Source organism: Vulpes lagopus, chromosome 2, assembly GCF_018345385.1.
Source record: "Vulpes lagopus strain Blue_001 chromosome 2, ASM1834538v1, whole genome shotgun sequence".
Lineage (NCBI taxonomy): Eukaryota > Metazoa > Chordata > Mammalia > Carnivora > Canidae > Vulpes > Vulpes lagopus.
Genome location: NC_054825.1, coordinates 43,795,588 through 43,819,194, shown reverse-complemented (window position 1 = coordinate 43,819,194; position 23,607 = coordinate 43,795,588). Strand labels below are relative to the sequence as shown.

The 23,607-nt window shown below is 60.3% G+C and overlaps 2 protein-coding genes across 11 annotated transcripts in view; both read left to right on the top strand.

Annotated features, from left to right (window-relative positions):
- Positions 1-5,506, top strand: part of CSK (C-terminal Src kinase) — a 37,302-nt gene extending 31,796 nt beyond the window's left edge. For all 3 annotated transcript variants that reach the window (XM_041744954.1, XM_041744953.1, XM_041744955.1), the window contains 12 exons: positions 678-757; positions 1,102-1,215; positions 1,342-1,454; positions 1,756-1,975; positions 2,758-2,851; positions 3,010-3,075; positions 3,159-3,258; positions 3,352-3,442; positions 3,861-3,934; positions 4,019-4,214; positions 4,337-4,423; positions 4,634-5,506. In XM_041744954.1, the coding sequence (XP_041600888.1) occupies positions 743-757; positions 1,102-1,215; positions 1,342-1,454; positions 1,756-1,975; positions 2,758-2,851; positions 3,010-3,075; positions 3,159-3,258; positions 3,352-3,442; positions 3,861-3,934; positions 4,019-4,214; positions 4,337-4,423; positions 4,634-4,816 (1,353 nt within the window). In that variant the 5' untranslated portion in view covers positions 678-742 and the 3' untranslated portion in view covers positions 4,817-5,506. The remainder of the gene's footprint in view (positions 1-677; positions 758-1,101; positions 1,216-1,341; positions 1,455-1,755; positions 1,976-2,757; positions 2,852-3,009; positions 3,076-3,158; positions 3,259-3,351; positions 3,443-3,860; positions 3,935-4,018; positions 4,215-4,336; positions 4,424-4,633) is intronic.
- A 4,746-nt stretch (positions 5,507-10,252) lies between these two features.
- On the top strand, positions 10,253-23,506 carry LMAN1L (lectin, mannose binding 1 like). Of its 8 annotated transcripts, XM_041734899.1 has the most exons (14): positions 10,253-11,071; positions 14,395-14,549; positions 14,672-14,779; positions 14,867-14,925; positions 16,184-16,283; positions 16,680-16,800; positions 17,822-17,877; positions 18,506-18,638; positions 18,946-19,097; positions 19,765-19,822; positions 20,185-20,266; positions 21,127-21,262; positions 21,877-22,004; positions 23,038-23,496. In XM_041734899.1, exons 1-14 carry the CDS (start codon positions 10,891-10,893, stop codon positions 23,171-23,173), a joined length of 1,605 nt encoding a protein of 534 aa, XP_041590833.1. In that variant the 5' UTR covers positions 10,253-10,890; the 3' UTR covers positions 23,174-23,496. The 8 variants fall into 8 exon arrangements, with proteins under 8 accessions (XP_041590833.1, XP_041590826.1, XP_041590814.1 ...); XM_041734892.1 differs by lacking the exon at positions 19,765-19,822 and having other exon boundaries at positions 10,253-11,349; positions 14,672-14,925; positions 20,199-20,266; positions 23,035-23,496; XM_041734880.1 differs by lacking the exons at positions 10,253-11,071; positions 19,765-19,822 and having other exon boundaries at positions 13,798-14,549; positions 14,870-14,925; positions 20,199-20,266; positions 23,035-23,496.
- Positions 23,507-23,607: the final 101 nt, after the last annotated feature.

Below are 23,607 nucleotides of genomic sequence, written 5' to 3'. Positions count from 1 at the left end.
GATACCGTTTCAGAAATTCATCATCATGGTTTCATTATTCAGTCTACTCGTGTTTGCTGCTGTGCAGCATGTACTGCTCTGGAAGACACCACAGCTTAGCCATCTTACCCTTGATGGGTATCGGGGCGGCTCCCAGCATGAGGTTGCTTACAGATCCTGCTGCGCCGTTGCTCTTGTGCACATCTGGGCTGACACCTGCCCTGTGTTCTCTTGGGTGTGTACCTAGACATGGGGCGACCGGGCCACGAGGTTGGTGTACCTTTGTCTTTAGACTTGTTGCCTGGGCACGTTTTTATAGGCTGTGGAACTAGGAGACCCACGGAGAACAGGTGACTTTCCCAAGTTGCGTTGCACCTTTCCTAGGCTCACAGAGCTGCCCTGGGCTCCCTTCCTCCACAGACCACGTGACTGACCTCTGGGCCTGGGGCTGCTCACCCCCAGAGCTTCTTTTGCCTCTGTGGGCCATTTGGTGGGGCTGTGAGGCCCCCATGGGTTTAGGATTGGTGACCCCTCCATCCCTGGGGGCCCTCAGCCTTCATGCTCCTGCCTCCCCCTATCCGGTGCTCTAGGGGCTTTCGGTACGTGTTCACATTGCTGTGGGGAAGGAATGGGGGGCTCAGTGATTGGGAGGAGCCAGCTTCTCACACCCCTCCTCGGTCTTCCCCTTCTCCCTGCAGCTCTCATGGTACCAAGTGACAGGGTGGCCTTCCTGTGACAGGAGGACGCCAGATCTTCTGAGAAGATGTCAGCAATCCAGGTACCGTGGGGGCGGGGGCTGGGGCAGTTGAGTACTCCCCCCACCCCTGGAAGGGTGCTCAGTGGAGGAGAGAGAACGAGGCCTCACGTCAGTCTGCTCCCCTCGCCCCACCCTGTCCTTCGACAAAGGAAAATTCTAGGGTGTACTGTTGGACCCAGGGCCCTCAAGGTGGGCGTACGGACCTGGGGGCAGTGGGGGGGATCTCAGCTGGAAGGCACCCAGAGTTCTCGGGGCGGGAGGTTTACAAAGAGCAACAAGAGTCTGTGTCCTGAAGGGCGGATGGGCAGTGGGTGGAGATGGGCCCCGGGCTCCCTCCACCTGCCCACCTGTCGCCTGCCCTACAGGCCGCCTGGCCATCCGGTACAGAATGTATTGCCAAGTACAATTTCCATGGCACTGCCGAGCAGGACCTTCCCTTCTGCAAAGGAGACGTGCTCACCATTGTGGCGGTCACCAAGGTAATCGGGGACCTCACGAGGCCACGCCTACGCCCTCCCGCCTCTGGGCATTCCTGCTGGGTGAGGGCTCCCCTGCAGGGGGGCCAAGGGAGGGCTGAGCGTGTGTCTGGGCTGCCCTCTCCCCAGGACCCAAACTGGTACAAAGCCAAGAACAAGGTGGGCCGTGAGGGCATCATCCCAGCCAACTATGTCCAGAAACGGGAGGGTGTGAAGGCCGGCACGAAGCTCAGCCTCATGCCGTGAGTACTGCTGAGGAGCCCTCGGGGTCTGCAGCGTGGGGAGGAGGGAGGACGAGAAGCCCTGGTTCCCTAGAGGAGTCAGAAAAGCAGCGAGCTGGTGTAGGGGTTGCAGCGTGTGAAGGCTTCTCAGGCGGAGGGAGAAGCCCAGGTGCTAGGTCCCCAGGGCCTAGGAGGCCCGAAGCAGGAGGAGCGCGTGGGGGCCGTGGGGAGGTGGCACAGAGGGAGGGCCTCAGACAGCGGGCCCGGGTGGCTGGGGTCCATGCCTGGAGCCGCCGTGAGCCCTGGCCCGGTCTCCCCGCAGCTGGTTCCATGGCAAGATCACGCGGGAGCAGGCCGAGCGGCTGCTGTGCCCGCCCGAGACCGGCCTGTTCCTGGTGCGGGAGAGCACCAACTACCCCGGGGACTACACGCTGTGCGTGAGCTGTGACGGCAAGGTGGAGCACTACCGCATCATGTACCACGCCAGCAAGCTCAGCATCGACGAGGAGGTGTACTTCGAGAACCTCATGCAGCTGGTGGAGGTGAGCCGGCCCGGCTTCCGGCCCAGTGTCCCCCCACTGCTGGCTGGCCTCGGCACGTGCCGCCTCCGGAGCCTGCGTTTCCTCATGCCCCTCGCGCCTTGGCGAAGCACCTGCTGCGTGCCAGGGTTGACTTCTGGCCCCACACGCCACCACAGGCGGGGGACAGAGAGGCTCAGAGCAGTTTCGGGACCTGCCTCAGGTCACACAGCTGTCAGTTAGAGGCGCCAGGGTCAGAATCGGAGTCTCGCCCCAGAACTAGGCTTCCCTCCAGGCCTCAGAGCCACATGTCAAGCCGCGTACATAAGCCTGCCCTCACGAGCTGCACCTTGGTGGTCAGGTCACAACCCTGCGTGGCTGTGGCCACATGTCCCTGCAACTCCCAAGGCCAGTTCTGCTGGTCCTGTTGAGGCCACACCTGGCTTCCCAGAGCCCCAGCGGCCTCCCAGACGCCTCCTGTGCTCCTTCACAGCTCCTTGCCCCTGCTAGCCCCTGGCTGGGGGGAGGCCTCCTCGCTTCTGGCCAGAGGCCAGGGCTTGCCTTCCACCTCGGGATGCTGGTGAGGCCCGTGGCCCCAGTGGCGGCGACACCCTGCGTCTGTCCAGCCCCTGGAAGTGAAGGTCACAGATCTGAGTCTGGGACCTCCCTAATCCTTCCCTGGGGGGACCCGAGGAGCTCCGGCCCGGTGGGCTCGCCTCCGCCGCCCTCTGGTGGTTGGAGCCGGGCAGTGCGTGTAGGCGGCGGGCGCGGCGCTGGCCCTGAGTCCCCGCCCTGTCCCCCCGCAGCACTACACCTCAGACGCGGACGGACTCTGTACTCGCCTCATCAAGCCAAAGGTCATGGAGGGCACGGTGGCCGCCCAGGATGAGTTCTTCCGCAGTGAGTGCCATCCCCGCCCCCGTGCTCACCTGCTTCCCCGCCTCCTCCCTCCGGCTCCCGGGCACCGCCCCCATCCCTGGAGGAGCCCTCCCCAGGATGCCACACACTGTGATGCCTGCTCTGGCTTCACCCCTCACTGACACCCCCTCCCCCACCAGGCGGCTGGGCACTGAACATGAAGGACCTGAAGCTGCTGCAGACCATTGGGAAGGGGGAGTTTGGAGGTGAGCGGGAGGGGGTGGCGGCCGCGGGAGGGCCAAGGGCCAGTGGAGGGTCCAGGGAACAACCTCCAGCCCTCGCCCCGCAGACGTGATGCTAGGCGATTACCGAGGGAACAAGGTTGCTGTCAAGTGCATTAAAAATGACGCCACTGCCCAGGCCTTTCTGGCTGAAGCCTCTGTGATGACGTGAGTCAGGGCCGCAAGTGGGTGTGGAGGTGTCCCCCGGCCGGGGAAGGATGGGGGGGCCTAGCAGCGCTGACCACCCCCATCCTGCCCCAGGCAACTTCGGCATAGCAACCTGGTACAGCTTCTGGGTGTGATCGTGGAAGAGAAGGGCGGGCTGTACATTGTCACGGAGTACATGGCCAAGGTGCGCCCCTGCCCGGAGAGCCGCCCCCGCCCTGGGCTGAACACTCCAGCCTTCCCGCCGCTCGCCCCGGCCCCTCACCGCACCCCGGGGCCCCTCTCCCCGACTGAGCTTTGAAGTCACCAGGCAGGGCTCAGCTTTTGTCCTGACTCCTCCTTCATTCCCTGTGACCTCGCCAGGCCTGTTTCCTCCCCCTGTGGGATGGAGGTAGTGCCAGGGTTTGCCTTAGAGATTTGTGAGCTCTGAGCTCAGGGAACTGCGGGGCGTGGGGGCCAGCTTGCAGAACCTACTGCTCGTTCCGCGGTGATGCCCCGAGCCCTCCCCTGCTGGTTCCCCTCAAGTGTTTACCCAGCCCACGGTTCAAGAGGACTGGGGGCGAGTCTGACCCGTGGGGCCAGTCAGTCTGTCTGTCCTGCCTTAGGGAAGCCTGGTGGACTATCTGCGGTCGAGGGGTCGGTCGGTGCTGGGCGGAGACTGTCTCCTCAAGTTCTCACTGTGAGTGAAGCAGCACCCATTGGGGGGCCCCTGCCGTGCCGTGGGTGCCCTGTCTGAGGGGCTGTGTGGCTGGCTCTCTCCCAGAGATGTCTGTGAGGCCATGGAATACCTGGAGGGCAACAACTTCGTGCACCGGGATCTGGCTGCCCGCAACGTGCTGGTGTCTGAAGACAACGTGGCCAAGGTCAGCGACTTTGGCCTCACCAAGGAGGCCTCCAGCACCCAGGACACGGGCAAGCTGCCAGTCAAGTGGACGGCCCCGGAGGCCCTGAGAGAGAAGGTGGAGGGGGCCTAACCCTGAGCCCGGGGGCTGCTGGGTGTGGGTCCTGGGCTCCCCTCCCCCGCCTCCGCCAAATCCCGAATCCCCAGGGTCTGACCCTGCTTCTCCCATCCACGTGGCAGAAATTCTCCACCAAGTCTGACGTGTGGAGTTTCGGAATCCTTCTCTGGGAAATCTACTCCTTTGGGCGAGTGCCTTACCCAAGAATTGTAAGTTGGGCGCCGGGCCTGGGCAGGGCTGGGCGGGGAGGGGGCTAGGGAGCCTCCTGGGCCCTGCTCGGAGTTCTGAGCTGCAGGCCTGCCCTCGGGACCTTCGGGGCCTGCTGGCTCTGAGGCTCAGGTCTGAGGGGGATCCCCGGAGCTGAGTCGGGCTCCCCCGGGGGGTCGGCCCTGCACACTCACACCACCCGCCTGCCACAGCCCCTGAAGGACGTCGTCCCTCGGGTGGAGAAGGGCTACAAGATGGATGCCCCCGACGGCTGCCCACCTGCGGTCTACGAGGTCATGAAGAACTGCTGGCACCTGGATGCTGCCACAAGGCCCTCCTTCCTGCAACTCCGGGAGCAGCTCGAGCACATCAAAACCCATGAGTTGCACCTGTGACCGCTGCCTCCTCCCCCCGGGTTGTGGGGCTGCGGGACTGAACCTGGAGCAATTGTGGGCCTGGTGCCCCCACTGGCTGGGCCCCAGCCTGAACTGAGCCCAGCGGGCCAGTGGGCCTCCTTCCTCTGCCCCAGCCTGCGCCCCCTCTGGCCCCACAGAGACCCCGCCTAGGCCTGGCACCTCTTCTCATGGACCCACCCGTGGGATGTCGGGAGCCCCACCGAAGGGCCAAGGAGGGAGGAGGCTGAGGAGCGTGAGGCAGATGCCCCCCGCCGCAGTCAGGCTTCTCCTGGCCTCCCATCTCTCGCCTTCTTAGAGTTTTATTCCTTTCCTTTTTTTGAGATTTTTTTCCCGTGTGTTTATTTTTTATTATTTTTCAAGATAAGGAGAAAGAAAGTACCCAGCAAATGGGCATTTTACAAGAAGTACGAATCTTATTTTTCCTGTCCTGCCCGTAAGGGTTGGGGAGAGCAGGCCCCTCTCTAGGGACCCGTCAGCCCAGCCTCGTTCCCCGTTCCGTGTTCCGTGTCCCGTGTCGCCTCGGTCGCCCGTGTTTGCGCTTGCCCGTGTTGCACTGTTTGCATGCGCCCGAGGCAGACGTCTGTCAGGGGCTTGGAGTTCATTCATGTGCCGCTGCCGCCCACCCACCTGCCTTGTGAGATGGAACCGTAATAAACCACTCCATGAGGACACCGCTGCCAGCCTCGGCGCTTCCTCCGCCGAGCCTGCCTGGCCCCCCGGCCCTCTGTCCCTGTGCCATCTTGTCCATTCCCCTGTCTCTGTGAGTGGGGCTGTGCTTGCCCTGGGAGTGGAGTCGGGCGGGGAGCACGGCCGGGAGATGTAGCCGCGCTTTGTGTCAGCTGCACGAGCGAGTGTCCTTTGTCTGCCGTGGGGGGAGCCCTCACCCCCCGCCCTCCCCCACCATCCTGCTGTGGCAGGGGCTTGGCCCTGGGGCCGTCCCGAGCTCGGGACCCTGTGTACAGGGTAATGTCTGGGGGTCCCAGCTGCCTCCCCTGCCGTGTGGTTCAAGGCGACAGCATGAGGAGGCCTGGCACCAAGGATGGGGGAGGCGCCCAGTCCTGACCAGGTGGAAGCGGGGTCCCCCTGGTTGGAGGCAAGATAAATGTCACCTGCCTCAGAGAAAGTGCTGACCCCAGAGGGTGAGGGAGGGGGAGCCTCTGAGCCACTGGTGGTTCTCACCGTTGACCCAAGATGACACGGCGCTGGCCTGTCCCACGTGTGCCCAGCCGCGTGCCTGAAGATGAAGGTGGGGGGCCTTCCCCACTCCGCCTCGGGGGCCCCGGATGGAGGATGAGGACCCACCAGGGCATGGTCTCCCCTCCCTCAGGTTGCCTGGGTGTGGTGGTCAGTGCAGAAGCTGTAAAGATTGGGGGAGGCTCCTTTCATCACTGAGATGGGCACCTCGCTGGGTGGGGGGTGGTTTCCCTTGTCCGGGGGCGACGCTGACCCCGGCCCAGCTAGCAGGACCTGAAATCCAGGGGGTTCGTACTTGGCCGTGTGTCTCTTGCCTGCGTCTCAGCCCCCGGCTGCCCGGCCGCCAGCGTCTGCCCTCCAGCCCGGAGCAGCAGCTTCCTCACCTCCCCTACCAATGACAGGCTCATTTCTCCAAGGCCAGACCCTTGGTTCATTCAACGACAGACATGTGAAAACCTGCTTTGTGCTAGGACTGGGGCTTGGCAATGAGCAAGACAGAGCCGTGGAGTTAGGGAGGCCATCACACTGACGACTACAAGCTGCTAAGTGCTACGGCAAAAACCATGTGTAACGGGATCGGATCTTGTCTGTAGGTCAGGGAGGACTTCCCGTAAGAGGCAGCACAGCAAGCTAGATGAGGATGACCAGGAGGTGTGAGGAGTGGGCCGCAGCATTCCAGGAAGAGATGCCTGGACTGGAGAGAGGGCAGGTGAGCCTTGAGGCAGAGAGGGGAGGCCAGAGCAAAGCTTGGCCTTTGTCACACTGAAAGCCACGGGGAGCCAGTGACAGGCTCTGAGCAGGAAGGTTTTGATTCAAACACTGGCTGCTGGTGGAGGAGTCCCCCCAGGCAGCAGAGGGGGGCTGATGAGTGTAAGAGAAGGGGCAGGGAGAGGACGGCCTCCAGAGGGATGTGAGATGAAGCCCAGGGGACTTGCCAGCGGAGTCCTCATGCAGGTGCAGGGTGGGCAGAGCATCACAACCCCGGACACGCAGAGTGGCCGGGGTGAGGGGGTGGCCACCAGGAGGCTCCTGTCCAGGAGAAAGCACCCGAAGTTCTAGTAAGGGCATGGTGAGTTTTAGGTGTGCCTTTGCCAAGAGGCCATGAGCAAGTTGTTGGAGCCCAGAGGCTGGAGCAGGGAATCGGAGAGGTCAGATTGCGGCTTGCATCTGAAGCCACGTCCAAGGAGGAGGTCACTTTGGGAGGACGTGCAGAAGGAGCCTGGGACCATGCCTGGGGGTGTTCTTGACATTCAAAGGTCAAGGAGAGGAGGCTGGCCAGGAAGGGTATGGAGAGGGAGGTAGCAGACCGCCCCTGTGGCAGAGGCAGGGGACGAGCCGGCAGGTCCTTTCTTCCCAGAAGAGCAGAGCCTGCCACTGGCGTCAGCCAGCAGGCCCCTGGGCCTCTAGCGAAACTGGAGTTCGCGGGGGTGCAGATTCTAGGCCTGGCTGGGGGGGTGAGCCCTGTGGGAAGGTCCCCAGCTTGGGAGATTCAGCTGTAAGAAGAGGAAAGGGTGACAGGGGATTTGAAGGCAGCAGAGGAGGAGCAAATCTGATGCCAAAGGGAGGGACGTTTGCCTTCAGGCTGCATCCATGCGCTGAGGGGGCGGAAAAGGTAGAGGGGAATGGTAGTGACCCAAGGGGGAGGCTTCCTTAGAGCAGGAGGGGTGGCTGGACACCCGCCAAGCGCGAGGTGTGCCTTGATGGAGCCCGCACTCGGAGGGAACCGCGGGCCGCGCCGTCGCTGGGAACAGACCCCGGGGCGTGGAGGGGGCTCAGATCTGGAGCTAGCTCACGTCCACAGTGTACTCGCCACGGCTAGTGTCAAGCCACCAACCTGACTTCGCTAAAGGCACAGGTGGTGGGGGAGTTTTGAGAACTGACTCGGGTTCAGACACCTGAACTGGTGTGTGGCCACGGGATCCGGAGAGAAGGGCCGGGGGCCAGGGCATGCAGGCCCAGAGAGCTGGATGCTCCCAGTCCTTCCACCTGCTGACATGTGAGTCCGCCCTGTTCTTCCTTCCAGTCTCTCACTTGACTTATGGCTGTTTTGTTCCCTGTGCTGGCCGCTGGCCTAGCGGAGACGAGCATGTCACCCTCATGGAGAGCCCACTCAATCTCAACTTGGTGCCCAGAAATCTGGTGAAGTGGAGGGGGCAGGAGGCGCTAGGTGGCCTCTCAGACACCTGGAGGTCGGGCAGGGACAGAGAATGAGGCGTTTCTGGCAAAGGAAGGGCACTGCCTGGGCAAAGTGCTGAGATGCCACAGCCTGATGAGGTCCTGAAGTGTGGCTGGGCCCCAGGTGCCAGCGGGGGTCTTTTGGGAGCAAGCAAGGCTGGAGAGGAAGCAGGGCCCAGACCCCACCTGGCTCTGCAGATCTCACAGGTTTAACTTGCTACAAATGACCAGGAGCAATTGAAGGGTTTAGGACCAAGAAGCCATGTGGTCAGATCTGCATTTGAGAATAATTCTGGTAACAATCTGGCCCTGGGGGTGGGAGTGTCCAAAGTGGAGACAGAGAGACAGTGGGGAGGCTGCAGGCGGCCAGCCAGGAGGTGACTGCCGGTGGCCCGGGCTGTGGAGGCCATCGGAGGTGCAGAGGAAGGTGAGCACAGCTGACACTTTACTGAGCGGAGTGCTCACTACGTGCCACACCCTATTCTCAACACACGAGATGTGTCATCCCACATACCCCCCAGTCAGCTCTTGAAGATACATGCTGTGAGTACCTCATCTTACAGATAAACAGGCTTGAAGTTTAGAGGATCAGGCAAGGTGGCCTAAGAGTAGCGAGAGCAAGTTGAAGAGCTTGCTCTGGTTTGACAGGGCAGGGGTGGGGGTTGCCATTCACGAGCCCCTAGCCTTGACAAGGGCAGGCCAGACGTTGGACAACAGCAGTTCGATGTGGATGTGTTCTCTGGGGACCTTTGTGATCTCCAAGTAGAGATGTCACCACAGAGTTAGACATTCAGGCTCATAGCTCTGGGCTAACAGTAGAGGTTTGGGGATCATGAGCACAGCAATGGTGCTGGAAGCCGTGGGCTTGGGTGAACTTGGCCAGGGAACTCAGGGAAAGCGAGGACAGGCCCCAGCACAAGGAACCCCAGAAGGGCCGGGAGGGAGGGCAGTGGATGGCAAAGGCGCACAGAGGAGGCCAGCAGGGGCGGGGATGAGGGGGGCCCTGCAGCGGAGCCAGAAGGCTTCTCAGCGTGTAGGGGAGGGGGCGAAGAAGTGGATGCTCATGGCAGTCCACCCTGCAGAGACTGGTTGACAAGTGTCCCCTGGAAGCAAAGGACAGGGGTCATTGTCAGGCCCTCCCAGAGTGGTTTCCTTTCCTTTCTTTCTTCTTTTAAGATTTTATTTATTTATTTGAGAGAGAAAGCATGAGCAGGGGGAGGGGCAGAGGGAGAGGGCGAAGCAGACTCCCCGCAGAGCAGGGAGCCCCATCTGGGGTTGGATCCCAGAACTCTGGGATCGTGACCTGAGCCAAAGGTAGACGCTTAACGGACTGAGCCACCCAGGCGACCCTGGAGCAGTTGTCATGGGGCAGTAGGGGCAGGAGTGAGAACTGAGTGGCAGGTGAGGGAGCAGGCCACAGCGTGGCCGTGGAGGTGGGGACAGCGGGGTGCAGGTGGCTGAGCACTTACTGTTGAGAAATGAAGGTTTCCTTTTAGCGTGTCCTAAGCTTTTCCATTTACAGCCTTGATTTTAATTAATTTGTAGGGTTTCGGTAACTTAATCCCATTGGGGACTTAGAAAGTACAGTAAAACTTCAGCTAGCCAGATTCTTGGCAAGTGAGCCACTCTGGAAAATGAGTATTTGAGTGAAAATATTTGAAATATAGGATTTCTTTTTTTAAAAACGTTTGTAGAATGGAAATAATCCTATAACCATATGCAGGAGAGAGAAGACACAAACACCCACATCCTCACCATCCAGCGTGAACAGCAGTTCCAGACTAATCCTGTGCCCAGCACCCCCACCTCTGAGCTCTGAGCTCCCGGACACTTGGAAGCAGATCCTAGACACTTGATCAATTCATTGGTGGAGCTTTCCTACATTTCTCTAAAAGACAAAACACATTTTTAAAAAAAGATTTTATTTATTCATTCATGAGAAACAGAGAGAGAGAGAGAGAGAGAGAGAGAGAGGCAGAGGCACAGGCAGAGGGAGAAGCAGGCTCCATGCAGGGAGCCTGACACGGGACTCGATCCCGGATCTCCAGGATCAGGCCCTGAGTCCAAGGCAGATGCTCAACGGCTGAGCCCCCCAGGCGCCCCAAGACAACACTTTTTAAAAAAATAATGTGACCACAGTACCATTATTACTCTTAAAATCTTTAACAGCAATTCCTTATTTAAATCAAGTATTCAAAAAAAAAAATAAATCAAGTATTCATTGTTCAGATTTCCCCCAATAGTCTCATTTCCCCCCAGTCGGTTAGTTAAAACGAGGCTCCAGACAAGGCCACACGTGGCGTTCATTTGCTGTTGAGACCCCCTTTCTCTGCAGGTAACTTCTGTGTTGAGGAAATGGGCGCTCGGAGGCCTGAGTGTCTGGGGACGCGGGAGGAGCGCCTGGGACAGAGAAGGCCAGACGGGGCGGCCAGCTGGGGACATTGATCTGCGGGCAGGAGGCAGGGGCGGGGCCCATCCTGAGTGAGGGGAGAGGCCGCCCGAGGGCCAGCGGGTGATGGCCCCAGGCCGGGGGCACAGCCAGGTGCAAGAGAGGTCGGGGTCAGGCTGGCGAGGAGGTCTCCCGAGGAACCGGCCTCTGCGGGGACAGGGAGAGGACGGGCGACAGCAGCTCCTCCCCGCCCGGCCTCCCTGGCGCCCCGCCCTGGCCTCCCCCTGCCGCTGCAATGCTGGTGGCCAGCGGGGAGCCCCTGCTCCGCCTCGCCCTCGCCCTCCTCCTGCTTCTGGGCGCCCCCGGCCCTGAGGGGGCCAGTTCTCTTCAGAGGAGGTTTGAGTATAAGCTCAGCTTCAAAGGACCAAGGCTGGCGGCGCCCGGGGCTGCAATACCCTTCTGGAGTCATCATGGAGGTGAGTGGGCCGGAGGGGGGGACCGGTGGGGACCGGCCAAGAGGAGCAAGGGGGGGGTGGATCAGCCGGGGGTGCTGGCCAGCTCCAAGCAGCTGTGACTTGGTGCTGCGCGGGCGTGCGGGCCCAGGGCCCCTGTCACCGACCTCCTCCTCCGCCCACCACGGCCCACGCCGCCCCCGGCCTCAGTTTCTCTCCCTGCCTTCCTCTTTCTCCGCCTAGGGCTTCTCTCTCTCCCTCTGCCTCTCCTGGACCCTCTCCTTCCTCTGCTTCTCCGGCCTGTAAGTACACATGCTCGCCTACCTGCTGAGGCCCAGACCCACCGCCCAAGGCAGCTTGGGCCGCGCCAGCCTCCCCGCTCCCTGCTCCCGCCTGGAGAACTGGGGGCTGCCTGGCAGCTGGAGCAGCAGCTCTGCCCTGTGTGTGCTGGGGGGGGCTGAGCACGAGCACGGTAGCTTCTGGAACTGCCCAACCAGGCCTCCGGAGTCTCCCTTCTACTTGCTCTTGTTCAAGACGGATCTTTCTCCCCACTGTGGGGCTCAGTCCCACAACCCTGCGGTCATGACCCGAGCTGAAATCAGGGGTCAGATGCTCAACCCAGACAGGCACCCCTCGGAAAGGCTTCCCGAGGACTGACGAAAACCCACGCAGTACAGACGAGCTTACGTTAGAAATGAACAAGAGGATCAAGACTAGGGGGTAAGGCTGAGGCAGGAGGTGAGTCTAGGAACACAGCTTGTCACCAGCACGTGCTGCGTGGCCTGCCCCCCTGACTTGGCCATGGAGCTGGCTCAGAGCTCCCTAACAGGCAGGGCAAAGAGAGAGAGCAGATCCATCACGTATTTCTGTGTGTGTGAGATGGAAGCTCTGAGCGGCGCGTGATTCCTGACTGAGGCCAGAACAGGTGTCCCTTTACCATGACAGGCCCCGTCAATCTTCCCTCACAGAGGCACCGGAGGTAAACAAAGGAAGGGGCCGGTTCTCCCGGCACCAAGCCGGGCCCTGCCTCAGGCCCAAGATGGGAGGGCCACGTGGCTCCCCCTGCCCCTGGGCCCCACCAGGCCCAGAGTGGCTCAGACCAGTGGAGGAGCAGAGGCTCTGCCGAGGTCACACAACCAGATGCGGCCTGTCCATTCATTCGTTCACTCACCTGCCACCACCACTGCCCCTCTGTGCCGAGCCCAGAGACGCAGCGCCGAGTCGGACTCGGGGAGCCGGCAGTTTGGGGTGAGGTCTCACGTACAACCCACGTAAGGCTGACTGCACACGTGTAGTATTCAGTGGACAATCCTTGCCTCCTACAAGCCACTTCAGAGGCAGTGGTGGCTTCTAAGGGCCCCCAGGACATCTGGCCTTGCAGCCTCTGAGCCTCCCCACCCCCAACCCTGGCCTTGCTGAGCAAACAGCCGGGATTAGTAGCCTCCGGAAAGTCCTGGCAAGGCCTGGGCCTTGGGCCAGGTTCCAGGCTGGCAGGCCAGAGGGGTGGGGAGCCAGCTGGGTGAGGCCTCTGATCACCCTCCCCCCGATTCCCACCGAGCCTGCCTCAGTTTCTCTCCCCTTTCCCTCCTCCTCCCAGATAGGCCTCCCCCTAGCCACAGCCACTGAGAATTCACACACACACACACACACACACACACACACACACACACAATCCATCCCCCACCCTTTCCTCACCACCTGCCTTGCCAGCCAGGTCCCACTTTGGTTTTTGAATGCTTTCCTCACCTTGGAATGCCCCCAGGCGCCCCCACCAGGAAGCCCCCAGGCCTCCTTTGGCCACATGGGAGTCTCTCCGTGCTTCCGCAGTCTGGATCCTGAACCCCAACGTGGTTGTTCTCACAAAGCACTCTGCTGTGTTCCGGGGCCCCCCACGCATCCTTTTCCTCCGTGGGTCCTGTTTCCTCACCTGAGACTCAGAGAGGCACTAGTCTCTCTTGTGGGGCGAAAGGCTGATGCTTGAACAGTTGACACTTGAACAGCTCAGGGGTTAGGGACGCTGGCCCCACACGCATGGACAATCAGGATGTCACTTGTGACGCCCCCAAGACTTAACTGTTAATAGCTTGGCCACAAGCTTTACCAATATGCACAGAGGCAAGTAACACGTTTTGTACGTTGTACGTATTATATATTGTATTCTTACAATAAGGTAAGCCAGACAGAAGGAAGTGTTAAGAAAATCGTAAGGAAGAGGGCGCCTGGGAGGCTCAGTCCGTTAAGCCTCCGACTCTTGGTTTTGGCTCAGGTCGTGATCTCAGGGTCGTGAGCCTAGGCTCCAGGCTCAGTGCGGAGTCTGCTGGAGAGTCTTTCCCCAACCCCTCCTTCCTCGCTGCTCCTCCCCCTGCTCACACTCATTCTCGTTCCTTAAAATAAATAAATTCTTTAAAAATATTTTATTTAGGGCAGCCCAGGTGGCTCAGCGGTTTAGCACCACCTGCAGCCCGGGGCCTGATCCTAGAGACCCACGATCGAGTCCCGCATCGGGCTCCCTGCATGGAGCCTGCTTCTCCCTCTGCCTGTGTCTTTGCTTCTCTCTCTGTGTGTCTCTCATGAATAAGTAAATAAAATCTAAGAAAAAAAAACAAAAAATATTTTATTTATTTATTCATGAGAGACACACAGAGAGAGAAGCAAAGACACAGGCAGAGGGAGAAGCAGGCTCCATGCAGGGAGCCCGATGCGGGACTCGATCCCAGGACCCCGGGGTCACGCCCTGAGCCAAAGGCAGACGCTCAACCGCTGAGCCACCCAGGTGCCCCTAAAATAAATAACTTTTAAGAAAAAAGAGAATCACCAGGAAAACGCATTTACAGTATCATACGGCATTTATGAAAACAATCGCGCGCATATAAATGGACCCATGCAGCCCAAAGCCGTGTTGTTGGAGGGTCAGCCATACTTTGGAATCGGATGTGCTGAGTTCCAATCCACTTAGTTCCTTAGCTTGTCTGAGCCTCGTGTGTAAAATGGGGCCTTTTATTTATTTTATTTTTATTTTTATTTTTTTTTAAATGGGGTCTTTTAAAAGCAGGCCGCACAAACTTGTGGTGAGGCTTCCTTGAGAAAGCAGGTGAAGCGCCCCCTGTGGGTCTGACATCCGTTGCCCCCACCCGGCGAGGCGCCCCAGCTGTGGGGGGCTTCAGCTCTGTGCTGGGCTCCAGCGCTCACGTCTGCAGTGGGTTCCCGTATGTGACAGTGGGCCTGTTATTTACTGGCAGGCCCTGATGTCACCTCCTTGCTCCCCCAGAGTGCGGCCCAGGCCAGACAGAGAATGACGGAGGGCAGGGGAGGGGGGCGGCCCGGCTCTGAGCTGCCCCGGTCCGCAGGTGCCGTACTGGGCCCGGAAGAAGTGCGCCTGGCCCCGTCCACGCAGAGCCTCAGTGGTGCCGTGTGGAGCAGGGCTCCTGTCCTCTTCTCGGCCTGGGAGGTGGAGGTGCAGATGAGGGTGACGGGGCCGGGGCGCCTGGGAGCCCAGGGCATGGTGAGTGGCCCCAGCCGAGACCCAGCAGGGGCGGGGGGGGGGGGGTGAGCTGGGGAGGCGGGTGGCGATCCAGAGGCTCCGGTGTCCCGAGGTCCCCGGGCTGAGCAGCTGGGGCCCCGCAGGCCGTGTGGTACACCCGGGACAAAGGCCAGGTGGGCTTGGCCCCGGGGGGACTGACCTCGTGGGACGGCATCGGGATCCTCTTCGACTCCTCGGCCGAGGACACCCAGGTGAGTGGTGATCTCCGGGCCGCCCTCCCGTCCACACTTCGCACTCCAGCCCACACCCACGGCTCAGGCCGCTTGTCATCCCCGCAGCAGAGCCCCGTCATCCGCGTGCTGGCCAGTGATGGGCACACTCGCCTCGAGTCGCACGGGTAAGCGCCTGTCGGGACTGACCCCAGCCCGCTCCCGGGGCCTCCGCGGTACCCTCACTGCCTACCCGAGCCCCAGCCTGGGTCCTGAGGCGCCCCCCCTCCACCCCCCCACCGACACCGCCCGGCTGTGCCCTCTTCACTGGCCTCTTATCTGAGCTGCTGCCCTGGAACTCCTGTCTCCTTGGTCCCCGCGGGGCCTCCTCCAGGGCAGGGCCCTGAGTTTGTTTGCGCTTCCCAGGAACGGCCCCACTGAGTCCTCAATGCCTAGGGCCCCCACCCCGGTGGGGGGTGTCAAAGGACACAAGGGGGAGCATGTGCCGAGTGTGGTCACTCACAACACCGCCTCTGAGCAGCAGCACCCTGGCGGCGAGGGATTCTTGGCCCCCAATTGCAGGCCGGCCGGGGAGGCCCAGAGAGGTGGAGCGACTTGCCCGAGGTCACACGGCTGTGCGCACAGGGCCAAGATTGGAGGCCATGTGGCCTGCGCCCTGCCCTGCGCCACCCCTCTTCCAGCTGACGTGGCTTCCCGTCCCATCCGGGAGCAGGGCCAGCCCGTCAGTGTCGCTCAGCAAATACCCCTCAGCTCATAACAATTAGAGTAATTGCTCATGTTTATGGAGCAGAGACTACCTGTGCGCCTGGCACCGGGCCGAGCACTTTACAGTCACGGTCTTAGTTAAATCCTCATAACAATGTTATGAGGTAGTTCCAATTATTATCCTCATTTTGAAGGTGGGGAAAATTCAGGTTTGGGAGGGCTGGTCACACAGCCAAGGTGACACAGGCTGCCCCCGGAGCTGGCCTCCCTCCCCGCCCTGTGCCCGGCTGGGGAGCACCTGCTGTGCGCCTCCGCCCCACGGAGCCTCGGCCCCCTCGGGCCCCCAGAACTTGTCTGTGCCACCTGTCCCGACTCAGTCCTGCTGAGTCAGGCCGGGAGAAAGGAGAGGGAGGAGAAGCCTTCCCCACAGGCGCAGGCGGATGTGGAGGTCAAGGGAGGGCCCGGGGACCTGAGGGCAGGACCCACACCCCTCAGGCTCTGTCCCCCAGGGACGTGGCACAGGGAGGCCTTGGCCTCTTCTGTAAACTCCAACTCCCAGCTCCGCCAGGCGAGGCCTGCTTTCCTGCGCCTCTCCTCCTGCTATAGAAGCAGACTCAGCTAGGCCACAGGGACCTGTCCCGTCCCGGGTCCCCAGGACGCCTGCGCAGAGCAGCCCCCGGGACCACCCCCGCGACCAGACCTTGGGTCCTGTGCCCACAGGGACGGAGCCAGCGGCGAGCTGGGCTCCTGCCGCTGGGACTTCCGCAACCTGCCACGACCCTTCACGGCACGGATCACGTACTGGGGGCACAGGCTGCGTGTGAGTGGCCCCTCCGGCTTCTGCAGCTTCTCTGGGTGGGGGCTGGAGGGCTGGAGGGCCCAGAGCTACACAGCTGCTGTGCGAGCCCCGTGACCCCAACAGAGTCATGCCCGTGCCGCCGCACGGGGTTCCTGGCACATGCGGGCTCCTCCTCCCTGCACACACTGTTAACTCCCAGAGCACACACTTACGTGGGCTGGAGTGAGACCAGGTGAGCGTGTCCACCCCCCACCCCCATGCCATTCTGATGCCAAGCCCTGCAGCCGCCTGCAAGCTCTACTTTAGAACCAGGGGAGCCGGTGAATCAGAGATGGGGACAGTGCCCCACAGCTGGTCCAGGTCAGGGGAGAGGAGAGGGTTCTATCTGCAAGGGGCTCACTCCTCTGTACCCCTCAGGTGTCCCTGAGCAGTGGCCTCACTCCCAGTGACCTATATGAGGTTTGCGTTGACACCGGGCCCCTGCTTTTGGTTCCTGGAGGTTTCTTTGGGGTCTCGGCAGCCACCAGCACCCTGGCAGGTGAGGGCCTTCTGGGCAGGTGAGGGCAGAGAGTGGTACCTAATGACTCATCCTGCGCACACCTTCTAAACGGCTCTGGAGGGATCCCTGGGTGGCGCAGCGGTTTGGCGCCTGCCTTTGGCCCGGGGTGCGATCCTGGAGACCCGGGATCAAATCCCACATCAGGCTCCCGGTGCATGGAGCCTGCTTCTCCCTCCGCCTGTGTCTCTGCCTCTCTCTCTCTCTCTGTGACTATCATAAATAAATAAAAATTTAAAAAAAAATAAAAATAAACGGCTCTGGGCATGGGGCTAGCCACTTCCTCTCTACGTGGCCTGGGAAGTCATGCACAAGCCCTCTCCAGGCCTCTGCTGCCACTGGGGGAGGTCGCATGGGCCTTGCAGGGCTGCTGAGTCTCAAATAGGATAAGCACCAGAAGCCTTTATTCCGGTGATGGCCTCATACATGCCCCCAGCTGAGGACTGTGGGGCAAGCAGAAAAAGGCAGCCACGAGAGACATTTAGGGAACCGGAGCAAAAGGATGTAACGTCATGGAGAGTCCACGGAGGGACCCACAGCTGGAAAGCAGAATAGAACCTGAGAGTGGGAGTTCTTGAAGGCTAGGACTTTGGTCTTTAGGCTCTAGGCCCTAGGGAGCCATGGAAGGTTTCTGAGGAGGAGAGTGAAATGATCAGAGCCCTGCTGAGGGGGTGGCTGCTGAGTGCTTGCTTCTACCAGTAGAGGCCACGCTCTGGGCCCTGAGGGTGTCAGTCTGTTGCCCTGGCTCTTGCCCAGGACTGTCCAGTTTACCCACTCACTGTGGGGCACCCACCTTTGGCTCTGTGTGTGGGTCCACACTCACCATCCACCCCCCTGCTTGTCTGCCCCCCACACGTTTCCTATGAAGTGAGCAAGATGAAGGATAGAGCTGCCCAGATCTCCAGCCTGCCCAGAATGTAATGGGGCCTGGGGGTGAGGGCTGAGCACACAGGCCACTGGGCCGAGGGGGGCGTCTTACCTTCCCTTCTCTTCCCCCTTCCAGATGACTATGACATCCTGTCCTTCCTGACCTTCAGTCTGAGTGAGCCAGATCCTAAGGTGATGCCAGCCCTGGGCCGGCGCTTCAGGGGAGAGCTAGGGGAGAGAAAGCCCGGGGACCCCTCCCCGTCACAGAAGCTTCTGCTCACATCACGGTGTTCCATACCATCATTCCAGCCTTTATCTCTACTGAGAGCTGTCTGTGTCTCTGAGCTCTGCAGCTCTGCCCAGGCCAGGCCTTATTCCGGGCCGTGCTGGGGGCCAGAGGTGACCTGGCGCCAGGCCCTGTCCTGGAGCATCTCCCAAGCTGGCTGGGGACAGTGGGAACATGAAAGAGGGGTCCTGACCAGCTAAGGGGAGCCAGGAAGGCCACCTGGAAGACAGGAGCTTGAAGAGCAGAGAGAGGTGGCTGAGTGGGGAGCAGCCGGGACAAAGGTCTGAGTCCGGAGAGAGCTGCTGGGGTGTCAGGTGGCAGCAGGAGGGAGGGGGTGGGGATGGGGCAGCCGCAGAGCTGGGCTGCAACTTTAGGGCCTCGTGGCCCAGTGAGGGAGACCCAGCTGGGGCGCTTCTTCCCTGGCTGGGATGGATGTTTGGTCCACCAGGATGGGGGCTGGGGCCCTGGGGGAAAGCTCCCCTCACCGCAGGTCTCCCACAGGTTTCAGGCCTGACTTCTGTCTTCTTTGTCCAGCCTCTCCACCAGCCCCTTCTGGAGATGGAGGAGCGCCGGCTGGCGAGGCAGCTGGAAGGGCTTCGGGTGAGGCTGGCCCTCGGCACCAGGGAGGACGCGATGCCAAAGCTGAGCTCCAAAGTCCAGGAAGAGGGTAGGGACCCAGGGAGCAGGCAGGTGGGGCAGAGGCCCATTAGAGCATCACAGGACCCTCTTCCCTGCAAACCAAGAGTCCTTTAAGTAGTGGGGAGAGGAGGGCCTGAGGAGGCCCCATCTAGCAGACCCCGGGTCCCAGGACTCGGCCCTATCCCCACCCCACCAAGCAGACACATCTTTTCAGGGGAGAGTCTTGGAGGCAGAAGCCTGACTTTCTGCCCACCCTCTCCAAGAAGCCCCCCAAAGATAGGACCTCCTACCGCGGTGCTGCCGGCTGCCTGTCCCAGCTCTGCCCCACTCTCCAGGGGAGCGACGCTTTGGCCTGCAGGAGACGCTGGGCAGACATCGCCAGATCCTGCAGGCCCTCCAGGGTCTATCCGAACGGTTGGCCCAGGCTGAGAGGCAATGGAAGATGCAGTTGGGGTCCCTGGGCCATGCCAGGCCTGTCGGAGCCTGGGTGAGTGGACCACTTGGGCACCCAAGGCCCTGCCTGCAGGCCTTGAAGAGCGAGCTCCCTCAGGCACTGGGCCCCTGGCACTGGGGGGCTCCCTCTGTCCAGGAGGAGGAGCAACTGCTGTACTTGGGGACTAGTCTCCCCCAAGGCCTGGGGGGAAAGGAAAGGGGGGTGCAGTGCCGCAAGTGGCAGGATGGGCTGGATCTGCGAGGCTGGGGAGCGCGCAGGGGGCTAGCCCTGTGTGAGCAGGTGCCCCCGCATCTACGTGGCTGGGGCTGGGAGAGGCGCTGCCGGGTACCCGGGGCCCTGGACAAGTGCCAGAAAGAGACTGGGTGCTAATTTGCATGTAGCTCCACATGTGACTTGGGTCACGTACAAATGGCTGGCTTAGTGCTCAGATGCACCCAAAGCCTCGCTTCATTGCCACTTCCCTCCTGGCTTCTCCTCGGAACAGTCATGCCCCGTGGCACGCCCAGCCTGGGCCGGAGAGCTGGATGCTCGATGCCAGGCGGGAGAGGCCAGGGGCTCCTGCGAGCTTTGCTGGGCTCTGACAGCTCGGGGCTCTCATCTGTGTCCTCGGGCCAGAGCGGCTGAGGCTGGGCTGCTGGAGCGGCGGGGTGGCGACGGGGCCACACTCCAAGGCCAGGCCGCTCTCTGACCCTACTTCCAGGCCCGGAACTCCTCCTGCCAGGTTCTACCCACCCTGGAGAGGGGCGGTCACTTCTCCAGACCTCTCAGCGAGACAGAGGCGCAGGCACTGAGGGCTGTTGGGCACTGGCCCCATCTTGGACTGTGCCCTGAGTGGGAGTAGGTAGGAGAGGACTCGATTGGGCCTCTGCTGCCTCCAGGGGCAGAACCACTTCTGCAGAGGGCAGAGAGCCTATGACCCTCACGGGTAAGCGGTTTGAGAGGAGGGAAGTCCAGAAGCCTAGCCAGATGGGGGATAAACTCAGTATGTCAGATAATGTCCAAAGTGAGCAGGGGCCAGGTAAGCTGGTAAGGCCTTCCAGAAGGAAGAGGGCTTCAGTGTCCCTGGGGAAGAGGGATTCTGAGAAGAGAGGGGCTGGGCCCTGGGCCCCAGAGAACAGGGTGGCACTCCTGCAGGACTCTGCCAAGGTCTGCGCCCTGCTCCACAGACAGAGGACTCTGCTCCAGGACCTGCAAGAGATAAGGTAAGGACATCTGCGAGGAGGGGCAGAGAAGTCCCGCTCCACCCACGTGCTCAGCCTCAAGTTCCTCCACGGGTTCCCTAGTCCTCTCCTCACTTCCTGAGCAGCCAGCACAAAGTCTGGCGCACAGGGAGGGGCTGGGGCACCGTTAGGTTTGTTGAGTTGACTTGAACTTAATTGACTCAAGTTTAAAGTTTTGAAATTCCTAGTTTAAAAGTAATTCTCCCTGGGAGGGGGCCCTCATGAGAGCCCCTATAAGACACCCCACCTCCCCAGGGAGGGTTGAATCTGAGCCCTCCTTCAGTGGCAGCGCCTGGAAGGAGGCTGTGCTTTGATGACATGCTTGGAGCAACCACAACCAAGATCAGGCCCAGCAGGAGGGTGCAGTCCCTGTGTTCTTTGTGCCTCCACCAGCCCCCCAACATCCCACTTTGGGCCAAGCCTCAGGGGCTCTCCACAGAGCTCTGTGGACAGGGAGGTCACCTTGATGTCACGGAGGAGGAAAGCTTCAGGCTGGATGCTGGATTCTGGGTCCCTTACTCACATCTAGATGCTTGAGGGTGGGAGGATGGGAAAGGGGAGAGGAACTAAGTCCCCTGGGGGCTGGGGATGGAAAGCAGACCCAGGGAGCCTAGAGTTGAGAGAGGCAACTTTACGGAGAACTTTCTCTGAGCTAGAACTGTCTGAGGACACAGGAAGGTTTGGGGGAAGAACACCAGCCCCTGAGAAGGGGGCCTATAGATGGTGCCTGTTCCCCACCAGGTGCTGCAATCAGGGATGATGAGGAAGGGTTAGGAGGTTTGGGTACAACCAGAAGGGATAATGGGTCACCTCCCCTGGTTCGCATCCCCCCCCCCCCCCAGGGATGCAGCTGCCCGCGTGGCCTCAAGAGCACAGCTCTTCTATCTGCCCGTGGGCACCAAGCATCATTTCTTAGAGCTGGCCCAGATCCTGAGCCTCCTGCAGAAGGACGTTCAAGGCCCACTGGTGAGGGGGAAGGTAGGGATACCATGAGGCCCCCGCCCTTGAGGCCCAGCCCCTGTGCATCCCCAGGTCCTCCTGCCTTTGTGCTCCCTTCCTAGGACTGCTGACAAGCACATCTGTGTGGGGGTCTGTCTGTGTCTGTGGTGGAGATCTTACCTTCTCTCTGCCCTCTCTGCTCTCTGGAGGGTTCCAGAGACTCTCGATGCCAGCAGAACCCTGGAGACCATTTGGTCCAACCCCCTCAGTGACCAGAAGCGAAATGGGAGTGCTCAGAGCTTGGTGGTGAAGCCCTTTCTTCCTGGTGCCCCTGCCCTGTCTTGCTTTTACATTTGCCCTCACTGTCTGTCTTTAGCTCTCTACTTCTCTCTTTCTCACCTCTAGAGCCTTTCAGAGCCCCGATGATCCCAGGCCCTAGGCCTTCCCAACTGTTCCCACAGATGGGCCATGGGAACTTGGGTGGGGGAAGCTGCTTTGTACCCTGACCCTCTCCAAATTCCTCTGGAGATGACAGCCAGGGTGTCCCATGCCTGGGAAAGGAAGCAGAGCCCACACAGATGGCCCAGATTCCAGGTCCCCTCTTTCCTTTTGGGTAAGAAGCTGATACAGGACTTTAAAATGTCCCCTTTCAGAAAGCAGCAGCCAAGCCCCCCTGCTCACCTGGCCAAGCCCCGGGGGTCTCCTCGTGCCTGCAGCCTGGCATCTTTCTGCTCTTCCTCCTCATTCAGACTCTAGGCTTCTTCTGTTACGAGTACTTCAGGTGGGTCTTCCCACGAGTAAGACATCCTACACCTACCTGGCACCTCTTAATTCTGGGTCAGAGCCACCCGACTTGAGAGGTGGGGCACTTGGGCCCAGGGAGAATGTGCCTGGCCTGACAATTGCCAAGGAGCAGCACCTGGGCCAAGACCCATTTTTCTGATAGGCTCTACTGGTCACCTGCCCAACTGCTGGCCCCATCTAAGTCCCGCCCTCACAGAAGTCACTTGCTGGTGTGAGAAACTGACGAGTAACTGGTAGTTATGTGGTCGGTGCCATGATGGCAGGAAGCTCGGGGCTATGACAGTACAGGAATAAAGCCCTTGACCCAGCTTGGGCAGATAGAGGAATTGACCTGGAAGGGATGTTGGATACGGGTCGTCAAGGTGACTAGAAGGTTTCCAGCCTGTCAAGATAAGTAAAGGCATCAGTGCAGAGGAACAGCATGATAAGAGCATGGAAGCATGAAAAAGAAAGCACAATATTCTGGAGAAAAAGTGACTCGCTCAGTACTGTCAAAGCAGGGTGGGACCAGTTTGTGAAACCGAACGAATGGGATTTAAAAGGTGGGGGGAAGTCACTAATTCTGCTTGGTGGGTGTTTGTTGAAGGAATGAAACATTTAGAGATGGAGAAGGTGCTAAGGTGCTCAGAAGTGGGACTGACAGTCCTTATTGATGGAATGTCAAGACAAGAAGAATCAGGGTGGTCTGGGTGGTCCTGGAGGAGAAGTGAAGTGTGCTGAGCTTTAAAAAGCAAAGAGACAGCCTCCAGGTGAGAACAGCAAAGGTACAAAGTGGAAATGATGACAACCTTATGCATTAGGTAGGCTTATAATGGTGGCCATAAGGCTGGAGCCACCTGGACAGACCTTGAATGCCAGGGGAAGAATGTGGTCCTGATGGGGCAGGTCAAGGGAGCCACGGAAGGTCCTAGAACAGGGGTGGAGAGATGCTAGAGAGGTGAGTTTGGAGCCTGGTCTCAAGAGCCCCAAAGGCAGAAATCCAGGTAATCTTCTTCTTTCCTTGACAGTAGGCGGGAGCTGGACAAGAGCCTTCAGGACTGTTTGTCCACAGGCAGCCATCTGTGTCCTGCACCACACGTCCCTGGGGCCCTGGGGGTTCTGAGGAGGCAGCCTCTCTCCCCCAGTATGCGTGCACGACTCACCTGAAAGCCCGGAAGGAGGTGGATGGTGTCTAGGGGGGAGACAACTTGGCCAGTACCCTCTCCTTCTGGGTGCCCAGCTCCTGCTACACCTTAGCTTTGGGGGAGCTCCAATCTTATTAAAAGTGATTTACATCTCTCCATGCTTTGACATGTTCATTGACCTTCTGGCTTCACCTTACTTTCTGATGGCTTCCACTTTCTCCAGACAGGTACCTGGACAGTGAGCTCCAAGCAGGTAAGGAGGTCAAGGAATGGCTTCATTGCCAAAAGACCAAGATACCCCACGAGCCTTGAACCCCGGACAATGGGGGGAGAGGAAATCACAACTGGGTATAATTCTATCCCCAAATTCACCCAGCACAAAGAGTAGTACCTCCAGGTGTCCTTCCTGGCTTAGCCAAGCCAGCATCACCATGAACAACCTTCTCCCTGCCACCT

Excerpts from the sequence above, each read along its gene's own strand:
- LMAN1L (XM_041734899.1), top strand. The coding sequence starts at position 10,891 with ATGCTGGTGGCCAGCGGGGAGCCCCTGCTCCGCCTCGCCCTCGCCCTC. Across the intron at positions 14,926-16,183 it reads ACTCGCCTCGAGTCGCACGG|GGACGGAGCCAGCGGCGAGC; the intron begins GTAAGCGCCTGT and ends CTGTGCCCACAG. Across the intron at positions 22,005-23,037 it reads TTCTGTTACGAGTACTTCAG|GCGGGAGCTGGACAAGAGCC; the intron begins GTGGGTCTTCCC and ends CCTTGACAGTAG.